The sequence below is a fragment of the Opisthorchis viverrini genome (genome assembly GCF_000715545.1).
Source record: "Opisthorchis viverrini unplaced genomic scaffold opera_v5_2, whole genome shotgun sequence".
Lineage (NCBI taxonomy): Eukaryota > Metazoa > Platyhelminthes > Trematoda > Opisthorchiida > Opisthorchiidae > Opisthorchis > Opisthorchis viverrini.
In genome coordinates this window covers 3,948,423-3,961,763 of record NW_008751658.1, presented here as the reverse complement: position 1 = coordinate 3,961,763, position 13,341 = coordinate 3,948,423, and the positions used below count along the sequence as shown (strand labels likewise).

General features: G+C 43.8%; 1 protein-coding gene across 1 annotated transcript in view; it reads left to right on the top strand.

Annotated features, from left to right (window-relative positions):
• Nucleotides 1–289: 289 nt before the first annotated feature.
• T265_00239 (hypothetical protein) overlaps nt 290–13,341 on the top strand; it is a gene marked incomplete at both ends in the record, with an annotated part of 20,199 nt that continues 7,147 nt past the window's right edge. The window contains 6 exons of the mRNA XM_009163947.1: nt 290–380; nt 421–797; nt 1,018–1,320; nt 6,244–6,364; nt 8,156–8,302; nt 12,532–12,638. Coding sequence (XP_009162211.1) covers nt 290–380; nt 421–797; nt 1,018–1,320; nt 6,244–6,364; nt 8,156–8,302; nt 12,532–12,638 — 1,146 coding nt within the window. The remainder of the gene's footprint in view (nt 381–420; nt 798–1,017; nt 1,321–6,243; nt 6,365–8,155; nt 8,303–12,531; nt 12,639–13,341) is intronic.

Below are 13,341 nucleotides of genomic sequence, written 5' to 3'. Positions count from 1 at the left end.
CTTAGATCTGTTTCGCTTGTTCTTCCAAACCATTTTGGAAACTGTTTGAACCATTGTGGAGATCTCTGTGTACATTGTATCTGGCAGAAAAATGGGAGGAGTGCCACTGTAGAGAGTCAGAAAAAGCGGAAAAAAATTTTCTACCTCACCTGTGACTTGACCTCATCACATGTGTGTGCCTTGTTCATACTGAGTATCGTTCACCTGTTTTTTTCCTTCATTTGTTACAACAGGCCAAACATTGATTATTGCTTCTGTGCTTGTTGTCTTTTGTCTGTTCCGTTCGGCAATGAAACAAATGAACAAGGTTCGTGGTCGCCAGAAAGTTGTGAAGTCTGATCAAAAGATTATTTCTTGGGCCCGAAAACAAAAGCAAAAAAGTAATTCAACATTCTTTGCCACAATGGGTTGGTTTTACAGATATAAGTCAACCAATCAATCTACCTTTGAGAGTCCCGCTCACCTGTCCCTTGATTGGCTGTTCCGGAAGTGGACACGTGAATGGTTTGGATTTATCTCACGTCACTCTGTCAGGTTGCCCTGCGTACCACAATCTCCCGTTTGAAAAATGGGCCGAAATGCGTGCCAGAGAAGATGGTTTGGTGTGTCCCGTCCGTTTACAAGCGCGGAACCCAAGCCCTTCCACATCACCGTGCAAAACTAACAAACAGTCCCACCCCGTTGAACGTGTCCACCAACTGCACACCGTGCAACACGAGCCCCCGTTAACACACTTGGCAAGTCCCATGGAGCTTTATCAGTTTCGCTGTGCCCAACAACGACTGGTGACTGAAAAAGTAAGTATTTCGTGAATTCATATTTCCTTTCACTTCTAGAGCAGCTTGCACATAACACAGTTCCGTTTCTTAACTTCTCAATTAGGACGATTCGTAAAAGATTCAGTAGACAAAAACAGTTAGGACCGGATCTCTTGACTGCTGTTTTACTTCCATTTGTAATCACCTGAGCTATATTTCCTTGAAATTTCTGATGATTCATACCTTCCCGCTGTTGTAGGAGCATGAAGCTAAGGAACACCTAATCCTCTGTGCTCGCATTGGCTCGGCCATGGCTTCAAAATCGGATGAACTTGGCTTGGAAGATCCGCATGGGCCTCTTCATCCAACTCGTTCCCGCGCCGGTGAACATATCGGAAATTCATTGGAGCAGCGGGTCCGTACAGTAGTTCTAGGCAACTGGCAAGTTGAACCAACGTATACGAGTGCTTATCCGCCTGATATCGCCTGCTTGCCGACCATTTACGTCTGTGAATACTGTCTGACACCGATGCGCTTCAGTGTTACTTATGATAGACATCAGGTAGGAAGAGGTCATTACTGTCGCTCTGATGTTTATTTGAATTCGGCGATTTTCAATGATTACGAACGTTTTTACTGACAAGAATGCAGGGATAGGTGTAAAAGATATTTTAGCCTGTCTTATTTAGGTTACAGAAGCTGATGACCACAGAATAGTCATGAGTGATTGTGGTTGCAAACGGTTTTCAGATGGTGATATGACGCACGTACCAACCAAGGATTAAATACTTCGTTTTGCACTCAATAGAGGGGAAGTTGGTTGGTATTTCGGTGGCTCATTTTTATGCTTCTATTAATCATCAAGTTTTCCCTAGATTTTATGCTCATTTTTTGTATGCAACTCTTTACGGAACTTTATTAATGCATGCTTTGTTTGTTGTGTTTGATAGGTTATGTAGAGTTTTGGCGACACGAAACCTTTCGCTCAAGTAACCCCGTTGGTCACCAGTTACCCACTGATCATATGAGGACACGCCTCATGTGGCTTAGCATTTCTGGGAAATGATTTGGGCTGTTCCAAACCTCTGAGTTAGTAACCCACCGCAGTAGCTCCTCGTTGTTTGTTTGTGAGGAGTCAGTCTACCCAGCAAAATCACTAACTGACCAAACGTCTCTCCAGTCTTACACGTACTACTGTACAATAGTGAAGAACTATGCCTTGCAGGGTTTCTCTTGTGGGGCATATCACATTGCCTCAATCCAATTGATATGTGGATTCATCATGTGATCTATTCATGCGTACTTTAGCGGCGGCGAAGTACTTTAGAGCATCCGAATATTTTTGAATGGACCATCGGGTTTTCCTGTCGTTTTGTGGTTTCCAACCGATTTTCGTTTACTTCGTGCATACTGTGCGTACTGTCTATTTTCTCACAGCAACAGTGTACAGTCAGTTTCCCGCCAGGTGATGAAATCTATCGGAAGGAAAACCTGTCGTTTTTCGAAGTGGATGGTGAGAGACGTCCAGTAAGTAACGTAGTTCCGCACACTGATGAAGTTTACTATTTTTTGTGACTAAAATAATTCTCGCAATCTTGTTTGTTCATTTTGTCCCTCCTGTCAGGACTACTGCCGCAATTTGTGTTTGCTTACGAAACTGTTTTTGGAACACAAAACCGTACATGAGGTGGAAAAGGTTTCTTCTTTTTTGTTCTACATTTTGACGGAGAGTGATGCCAATGGGCATCACATTATCGGGTACTTTTCGAAGGTGAGTATGCATGTTTGCCTATCGTGCAGCTCGTGTAGACTGCTTACTGGTGCTAAATTAGCAGCTCACGGAACCGCATCTTATTGTGGTAGGCGAAGCAGCCGTTACCCCCGGTTTCCAACGAAAAATCATCAAACGACCCAAAACAATCAAGTGGGGATAAGGACGGGTTTACAGGATCGGTAAAAATACCTCAGTGGGTTTCAGAGTTGGCTACGGGATGAAGTACACAACCGCGTTGATGGGACCTTAGAACATGCTCAGTCAAAGGGTTGAGCACCAGTATATCTTACAATAATAGTTCATTAGCAAAACTGCAGTCGGTCGGGGCCTTCCGCCCCTATTAAAGTCGACCAGATGAGCCAAGAGGGCTCGGCCACCATTTTTCGGGTGGCTTTGCTTCTTGTAGACTTGAATAACTGAACAGTTAGTCTCGGTGTTTCAGTATGGGTTAATGTGGCTTTGCAAGATGATATACGCCATTGAGATGCATTGACGTTGCTCCACACTGCGGTTCTTCACTATGGTTCTCCAAAGCATCCGCGTCTTTCTGATCCCGCTAACTTTTTATTGCTAGTACAGCTGAACATGAGGGCAGTCATCTTCATGGTATCCATTAAACGTTCCTTGGTTGTCGATGATGCTAGTCGATACTCTTGGGACCCTGTGAATACGAATATCACGTAGTTGATGTTCCGTAACTTTGTGCTCCACCTTCATTAAAACACAGCTTTAGCTGGAAAGTAACGTTGTATCGCGAGAGCAATCCAATTGACTGCGGACATTGAAGATGGGCTTTCTTTTCATCAAGTATTTTTTTCGAGCTATCTTCCTGTTCCACTATGGTAGGTTACAGTACAGCAGACCTCGATTCTTTGTTACCACCATCACCTCAAAGCTACATTGGTGTGCTCCCCACTTTTCACTTGGTGATCGACAAGACATACTTCAAGAACACTACCTTATAAGCAGCAAGGTTGAGCTGCCTTGAAAATGATCTGTCACATACTCAACCTTGACCGAAAAATATTGTGATTTGAAGGAATGTCTTAAGTAGTTGATGTCACCCATATCATAGATTAGTTTCAAACCAGCAGTCGTGAACACCCATGGAATAGTTCGACCACAGCTTCCACTGGTCCACTATACTATTCTGTCTTGCACACCATTCTTCACCTAGTTTCACACCAACCATACGGTGGAGAGCGGGCAACATAGAACCCCCATGATTCAGTTCTTAGCCAGCAATGGTACCACCGTGTTGGTTTAAAAGAGGTAAGAAAAGAGCCGTCAAAAGTAAAAATCAATTGCTTTTCGATATGGAAGTTTTCTAAGTCTTTTCTTAGCCGAAGGATTGAACACCTTCGAAAATCATTGTGGATTCATTCCACTGGTGCTTTCGTCCGAGAATAGTTTGTTGAAAGAATCACTCGCTCAGTTTGGTGAACCCATTAATCCAACAGGAGCATAAGTATCTTTCGTACAGCTGTCTAACCTTTAAACTTAAAATGTCATGCTTGAGGAAATTTTGAAGGCCGTTTTACCTTTATTCCAATTTTTATTTGCACGAGCTCTGTATTTTACTGTCTCGGACTCCCTACCAGAATTTATCTATTAGAATTTAAACAACCCTTGATACTAATCACTATCGGTTGATGGTGAATAACAAGCTTGTCATGTTGTCAGCTTTGTCGGGATTCCATTTTGCAATGATTCTGCAGGCTATACTGACTGGAACTCAATTCCTAAAGGTTTGACTATGCCAGAACGGGTGATAAAGATTGCTTGGATGGGTTGAATTGCAGCGAGGTAAATAAACAACGCTCTCAGCTTTCAGAACTGTTTGTCCAGCCCGTCTGATGCAGGAACGCCATATGAAAACCATCGTGGTATCAGCCTGGTACCCCTCTCATCTAAAGTGCTCTCTGGTAGTATTTTGCGCAGGTTGACGGTTGCGTCCAAAAGGTCATGTCTACAGGTTCCCAAGTACCTATAAAAACCAAAAAAATCCATAATAAATTCAGGGGTTCCTTAAACTGACGGCTTAATATATTTCTGAGTTGAAGGGTGTTTCACTCCCTGGGATGGAGATTTTTACGAAAAGTAAAACGATTTCAGCCAAGGATCGTAGTTTCGCATTTTTATTCACCCCATCTTTTAGATAGACCCGGCATGATTTCTGGGTCTGTGTATAGAACACATCTATAGTCGATAACGGCGTTATTAAGTCATCTTATAATTAACTGATGTTAATATATCGTGGTTAGATTGTCATCAGCTAAATCCTCGCCTCGTCTTGTTTCATGATTGTGGAAGGCTTATTCCGATATCTACTGCATAAGGTCTCGCGGAATCCGACTGTTTTCCAAATATGTTAGACGAAGTCTGCAAGGAATTCGGCCTTTTGTCATATGCATTAAACGAAACTTACCGGTTCTTTGCGATAAGGTGTTTATTGGAAATTTTTGTTGTTTTTTCGTCAAGTTCTGGATGGTTGGTTTAGGAGTAGTCCCGCCAATCTGCATTTGAATACATGCTGCTCACCTAGGCTTATCAGTTCGTTTAGTTCACTGACATTGCTTAGTTCCACCCTCGCCTATAAGCCGTGTTTATCTGGCCGTAGTCTAAGTAATCGTTCGAAGCTCCGGTTTCTCGTGGCTCCAGAACCCCATTAATCTGGAACTAGGAATCACCCTCACCAAGATAATCTGATCAGCTGAGCTTTTATGGTTTATTAATTGAGCAGTCTTGTGGTCACTATAACCCATTCCTAATCACTTTCAGCACTCTGTGTCTATTCAATGGTCCCACGAAGCCTTTGAGTAGAGGAAGTTTGGATAAAGAGGATGCCGAATGGATGTGATTGTAGGGACTGAGTCTTGGGAGGGAACTCCCTAGGAACTCCTTACTTAATGGATGCATGCTCGCCAACAAAGGTGACATGTCGCCCCATGTTAGAAAGTGTTTCTTACCGTTGAGTATAATTGTCCCTTAGTCCAAACCCCAGCAGACGACATAGTAGTAAACAACAGTCGCTCAGCTGAAACGCCCTTTCGATGCTTGTTCCGTACGGAGCCAATGCATAGATTCAAATGTCACCGTTTAGCATACTTTATTCCAGTTAGTTTCATTTACAGGACAAGCTAACCCCTATAAAAATATTATTAGGTGTCAGAAGGAAATTTCAACAGTAGGAAAGATGACATGCAAATTGGTCGACGACAAGAACTCAGTCGAAGAAGAGTGAGCCTCTTTCAAATTGGTCTCTCCTGAAAGAGCGCCAATCCATTCTATATAGCTCAGTACATGGTCAAAGTTGATCGAAAGGGTATTAAGTAAATACTTGGTATTCCTTTCTCGGGTACGTACATCCAGCTCTTGTATAGTCACATGTTCCCTATGGGGTACCTGAGAGACCTCTTTTGTTAAACCTCGGTTCAGTGACCAGATCGATGGTGGAGACCTTGCATTGTTTACACTCTTTATAGAAATTGGCCGGCGAGGTGCAAAAACCGTCACGGCGCTATAATCTGCAATCTCTCCACAGCAGCCTTCTGCAGAAGATAATAAGACGAGATAAGCTTAGTACGTTTTTTGGAACTCGACTCCATCCTTCCGTCAAGATATGAATGTATCAGTTATTTCTAAACCCACATCCATATCTACTATCAATGATTTATTTACTATTAACATTTTCTTCCATGTCCGCTGAAGCAAAAACCAGGAGATCCGCATGAGACTGGTCTGAACTCCGTTCTGTACAATAACCTTTCCTGTATACTGGTACTCCCACAATACCAATGTTCTGGCTACGGGCGTATGCTAATCGAGATGAGTGAGTTCTATTTATTCCTTTGATACCTGCGATATGGATCGATAGTTTAAAACCAACGTATACTTATAACTCCAGAAGCTTTCTATCGTAATCAAGAGAAACTTACGGTCACCGACAGGGAAATCGGAAACGAGTGATTACTACAGATGATCCCGTCGACCAACACCAGACCCTTCCTCCATGACCATTCTTGATGCACATGTCCGGTCTCATTTTTATGACTTCTGGAGCAAATAACTGGCTTGCTGAAAGCAGTGGGTATCGATAGATACCTGGTTTCTCACAACGCGTAGGTCTTCAGTGGTGACGATATTTTATTAATACAAGTAATTTGCACATAGGGTCACTCAGATGAGAAGGGCACACGATGTACTTCTGCTGCTTCTGCGGGTTCCAATTCACACTGCTCATGGTACGTAGCCTGTTATTAAAGCGATCTTTTAATCATAATGGGACAACTTAGTTTTCATCCAGTCAGCCGAAGACTGTTCAGCAACCTTGTGAGTAGTTCCCTGTATAAAAATATGCTACGGTATCTCGAATATCATACCAACTGAAACAAGAGGCGCCTTTTTGCAGCGCGTTCAGCTAAAGAATATTGTAAACTAGACATTCAGCTGGGGTTCAGTTGAGTCTCCCGTTATAACCAACTCCATGTGCTAATGAGTGTAGTTGGCGGAAGTGGCGACGAAGAAAAACAGGCGATGACCCTATTCGGTATCTCGTAGACGAAAACGAAATATGCATCTGCCTGTGAATTATTCGATACGTCTACCGAGTACCTCTCAATACTGTAATTACTTTTCCCACTTGATTTTGGGCGCGTTTTTATTCTCCGTTGGTCACGTATTTTATGGTTAGTTTTCATCAGATTGTCGCAAGTTTAAAAAACGAATTGAATTAGCGCATCTGTTAGCCTTGGATCCGTTTTTGTAGACCCTTATTGTTACCAACATCTGTCTCTTGACAGCCACTCCCAACTGGAAAAATCAAGTTCGATTTAAGTGATCCAACCAACGAACAGCTAATTAATTAGAATGCACAATTATTATGATTGTAATGGACTTGTTCGGGCAAATATTCAAGATTTATTCCAGTGTCAGTCCAGTGCTTCCTCGATCTGTGATTTAGAGATTGATAACGTTCTTCCGAAACCTATGGCTCGTGGGTTAAATGAGTTTATGAACTAAGTAATTGTTAGCTTGGCTACTTTGTTCAGCTGTATGAGCGATTTACCGATCCGATTCCTGTTCCTTGTATTTCTTCTCCCCGTGGGCAACATTATGCTAGTAGTGGACCTTAGCGATTGGCCGCTTCAAATAGTCATTGTGGCGCAAATTTATCTTTACCAATGTTCCAAAACTCAGGATGATCGAAATAAGTTTTGTTAAAAGGCCTGATACCAGAGCGATGATGGCTGGCGTTGGACCGCTTAGGCTGTCCAATTTTTAGGGGACTTTCCCATTCACGTTTCAAACCCCAATGTGTATGGCCGTCAGACCATTCATTCCCTAGCCTACCCAGCTCAGTGGACACAATGACCATCTGTTAGTAATGGGTTTACTGTGTGTGAATCCGTCGTTGTAACTCATAGGGTCGCCGAGGCACGAAACGTCCTAGTTCTTCCCGGCAACCTTAATACTATAGCTTCACGGCACGTACGACCCTCATGTCGACCACTGTCAATATAGTTAGTAGTTTACCCTCCTCATAAGCAATTTAACTCAAGGTCACCTGGAAACCTCCGTAATGAGTTTAAATCGGTCCTGTTTTCTCCTCTGCCGCACACAGGCTATGTTCTCAGTCTCCTTGAGAATCGGATTGGCACTCCAGAACATCCTCTGTCGGATTTGGGACTGATTTTATACCGAAAATATTGGAAGTGGGAAATCCTCACTTACTTGCAGACGTACTCAGGGAAGTCGATAAACATCCGTGGTAAGTTGGGATGGCGCACAAAGCCCTAAAATGCTTATTTTCGTTGATTTTGCACTTTTCTAGCCAATCCGTTGTTGGATCGACCTTGGGCGAAGTTAAGGCACTTACATCTTGTGGTACGCCTGCAACCAGCTGTTAAAGGACCTCTGAATTTTGAGATCTTTCTCCCGCACTAATATCGGCCCTGTTACCTTTTCCACGTGTCTGTACACGTTACAACATCCTTTGTTCTAAGTTGTTTGGTGAGAACGAGCACAGAAACTGAGTTTGGAGGTATCAGTCGGACCGTTTGATAGAACCCTTTTGTTACCACAGCAATTTTCAAACTAAACACGCAACCTATATAGCAAGAGCCTATCACATATGAAGAGTGGTTGAAAGTAAAACTATGCAGTGTATCTTGCTGTGACAAACATTCCTGGCCATCGACCCACCTCCATTGGATCCCTGCAATTTTTAGGTGCTAATCGGTACCCGCCTTCAGGTTCTCGCTTGCTGAGTATTTAGTCAGGTCACCGAAAGCTCTTCATTTTTCCTGAGATTTTTACTCATTCGCAAACAAGTAAACCTTACAGTTGGGACTTTTCATGGCGTTCAGGCTTGAGTGATGCAATGATTCTGCGGGCCCCCCAGTTTCTTGAGGTTTAACCGTGACAGAAGAGCCAAGCTGAAGCATTTCGACAGGAAATAAGATTTCAGGCGGTTTGGGAGTAAATTCAGTAAATTTAGACAGGAGTGTGTAATAATGAATTCATTTTTGGTGTTGACAGCAATACTGCCTTCTACTAGAGTTGGACGGTTGGTAAAATAGTAGCAGTGATCATTTTCGATTCACATCTGTCGTCCAGCCCGAAGTAAGCCTGGATGAGGTACTGCCTTGTTGCCCAAACCTAGAAAGCTACAAGCGGGGAGCCGGAATCGCTCTCCAACCTCAGACCTTCCAGTGAGTAGTTTCACGCCGTAACCACTGAGCCATCTCGAGCTCAGGGTTTAGGCTAGACCCCATTGTCTTGTAGGTCAGTCCTTTCGCACTGGAGACATCCGAAACAGACTCATATTTCTGGTCTGAGCAATCCAAGAGCGTTACCGTTCCGCGTTTGTTACCGGCTTGCAATCCGAAAATTGAAGACCCTACTTGAAGAGAATGGATAAGACAAGCTTCCAAAAGCGACCTATCATTGTCGCAAATGTACTAACTAAACTTTCCGGATGAACTGCCGCGCACTCGATGAAGCGGGGCTGGATAACCAAGGGAAGCTACGACACGTACAAAAATATGACGTTAGAGTCCCTTGCGGATTACATGAATTAAAAAATAGAATAAACTAAAGTGCATCAACTGGACTATAATGGTCATCCAATTCCGGATGTTGAGGGCCAAGTTTGGCACATTTGTCAGTGCTTCCTAACCCTACTATGCTCAAATCAGACAAGGGAAATAACGGACTGCGATCAACTGTCGGAACTGTTCTCCAAATGACCACATTTTCTTGTTGAGTGATTTTAGTTTTTTCGGGTCAGTAGAAACACGAAGACCTGCAAGAATGTACCGGGTTATTGTGGAATCGGATCAGTGAACGACGGAGCAGTAGATTATTGATGGTGTGTGGCATTAGAGCTTTCAGCAAGAAATACGAGGTCCAATATGGGGAGCGGACGTCGCTTTTCACGTGGACTCATCTAGAAAGTGGGAAAAGACCGTACCACTGTGCGCCAAAAAAGACTTATCATATGCTCACCAAAAAAGTGATTTTTGGAGCTGCTTGGAATACGGACCACGCCTTGGCAAGCTTACTTAGAAATCCGCCTTCTCGTGAACGGGGAGGAAGTTTCTCAAAGTAGTTGTTAGAAAACTTATGTTGGAATTTCGCAAGGCTGTTACGCGAAGGCCTGTGAATAACCAAGTCTCGTGAGCTTTCAAAAGCTGGCGGGCCCGAATAGGTTGAAGCAAGAATGGAAGTGAGGTTGATTTAATGACTTCAGTGGAAAATTCGACATTCATCTGACAGGTGCAGCAGCTCCAAAGCAGCCTAGAAGCGCTAAAACCAAGTTTCTGAAAGTGGGGAGTTAATGGTGGATGCAAAAACAGCTCCACAAGAGTATCCGCCTGACATCAATAGCTGAAACTCGCATTTTATAGCAGCTTATTTTTGGTCAGCTGAAGAGCAGGGTTTGAACTCGGGGCCAGCCGGAATCGCACTACTAGAATAACATTCACGTAAGTTTGAAAAGCACTAAATTTTATCGTAGGTCGTAAAACGACCCGATAGAGTGGCCGGATGAATTACCGTATTCCCGGCCTTGGTAAACTTTGAGACACGACGCGGGATAAATGAAAGAGGTTCATTCTCCTCAGTATAGGTACGACCGAATTGAACGGAGTAACGTGCGGAAGTTCATGCTTTAGTAACATCGGCCTTGTGAGTCGCCAATGCACTTGTACTGACCTACCCGCTCCACATACACGAATGGACCTGATTGCGTTTTCCACTGACTGCCTAAGATAATCTGATAAAGATGACAGTTTCACCAACCATTTAGGCAACAGAAAACTGCTGGGTTGTCCATTGCCACTTCAACAGTGTTCCGTTGGTGGCACCAGGGCAAATTACTACAGTACTATGATACACAAGGTTTGGCATTGCGTTGTAACTGAAGTGACAGACAGGGAAGTGGTGTCGGTGCCCACTGGATATGCTTATGACATCCTTCTACGTGTTCGTCCGCAAGTGTTATTCCCTCAGGTCTACATTGATTTCAAGGCCTTGAACGCAGCGCAATTTTCGGTTAAGTGTAAACCTAGTATGTGCACCTGTCATCGTCGTCATTGACAACAAGGATGAGAATCTTGGTGTTTCACTACCATATTTGAATAAGACTTTATAATGAAAAGATGGAAATGCGGCTGGGAGGGGATCTAGTTGTAGTCTACAATAAAAATCCGGGGTACGGACACCTACAACACTCAATCAGACAATCTGCATGGGAACTGAGTGCATGAGCACCGGTGACATACTTATCCACCATACCGTTCAGTATTTCCAGTCAAGTACAGGGGGGTTTGTGTGGATTCCATCCTGGAGGGTGAACATCGCCATCCTAATGTTTTTTAGCATCCATCATTCCCTTCTGCCCACCTCTGTGTTTTCGCTACTCTGAATCAGGCACACGAAACAGACTTCTTCTCGGTAATCGTCAATTCGGCATGCGTAACATTTCACCCAGTAATCTAAGCTTGCAGTGGTGAATGCATTATTTGACTGAACCAGCGTCTGCTTCACCAAAACCCGTCTGCTGATCATCCCATTCCGAATTCCTATCTAGGCTTGGGCGACCTGGCAGTACTCCAGCGCTCGTGCTTCCGTGTGGTGGCATGGTAGTTAGACACCGTAAGGGTGCTACAGCTGATTGATTTGCAGTCCACGGCAACTGAAACGCATTATACACCACATGACGCCCAGTCTGTTTAACAAGATCCTAGCGGAGTTTGGTCCGGAACTCATAGGAAGAATTTGCTGGCACAATTGCAATCACATCAGTTGAACACCGGTGCTATCGATGATTGTGAATCATAGAATGCTGTGATTTCTGAAATTTTATATACTAGTAGGTCCACCATGAAGTGCTTGCGTCTTACCATGGTATGACGGTTTGTGCGGTTCCTTTGCAACAATATACTGTGGGTTGTCCGTGTGAAACTGATACCAGGTTGTTCAGTGGTTGACAGAGGTTAAGCCATCGCTCAGTCCAACACGGAAAGTCTTGGAGACATTCAAGCACTAGAGGACACTTGATTCCTTCCTGAAAAATGTAACCAACATTATCCCCAAATTAAAAAAAATTTGGTCTTTGATGGAGGGGGCGCCATAATACAGTTGAATAGGCCTAGTAAATTATGAATGCACATAACATGTGACAGGACAAGTTTGCCACAATAGTTGGTGGTCTGATGAAGTTTAGGGTGGTCTTTACAAGAAAATGTTCTCCCTGCAAAGTACTCATGAGGGAACCACAACATAATCTCACCAGCTTGTGGTTTGACGAATATTGGGTACTCGGATGATTGGCTCGAGCGATTCCTTCGAGAGTAGCGACGTCCAACGAAGAGCACTTCGAACGTTTCCTGGTCGAAATGGTGGTTATTGCTTGATCATGAGTTGTCATAAGTTCACGTGAGAGGATTTAATTAATTCGTTTTCATCAACTTTTAATCCTTTTACTACGTTCAGCTCTGAGTGAGGAACTTGGCATTGCGATTCCAGACATTGTGAGCACACTGTTGGACATGAAGATGCTCATTTACTTCCGGACACAGTATTATATTGTGAACAATAAGGTGAGCTTGTGCCACTCGAGTTGATTCGGTTTTGCCTGTTTTCATTGCACCTGACCAGCGAACTCGGTTGGCGTTACCACTGGTTCCAATCAACTGACCGGTATGACGTAGGGAAGTATCGTTTATTTGTCTGAATGACACGTACTCTCGGTTACCTACCCTCATCCAAGGTTATCTTGCTGATAGTTCTCACAATATTTGGACTAGGTTCCGAGGATGCTATCCTTGAAACCATGGGGTGGTCGGAGGACCCCTGAAATGTGGAACCCTTGGCGTTTTACTCTTCTAAGAAGCTCGTTTATGTCGTTTTTGGGAGATAGTTGAATCTCTATGCCTCCTTTGTCTATCTGTTCTAACTTTATCTGTTGATTGCTGTTTAGAAAATTGATGAGGCCCTAACATGACTCTGTGCGGTATATGAAATACTGAAGGCAGTTTGGTGGACACGCTTCTTCGGGCTGCTCCGCATGTAGGCAGGACTTCCCATCCTACTCCCATCCGTATGTGTGGCGTATATTCAGGCGGTAGTCACTAATGGCGAGGGCCTTGTGTGCATGTTGGCNGTGGACACGCTCGGGCTGCTCCGCATGTAGGCCGGACTTCCCATCCTACTCCCATCCGTATGTGTGGCGTATATTCAGGCGGTAGTCACTCACTACGAGGGCCTTGTGTCCATGTTGGCCGCCATTTTAGTTGTCCGAGA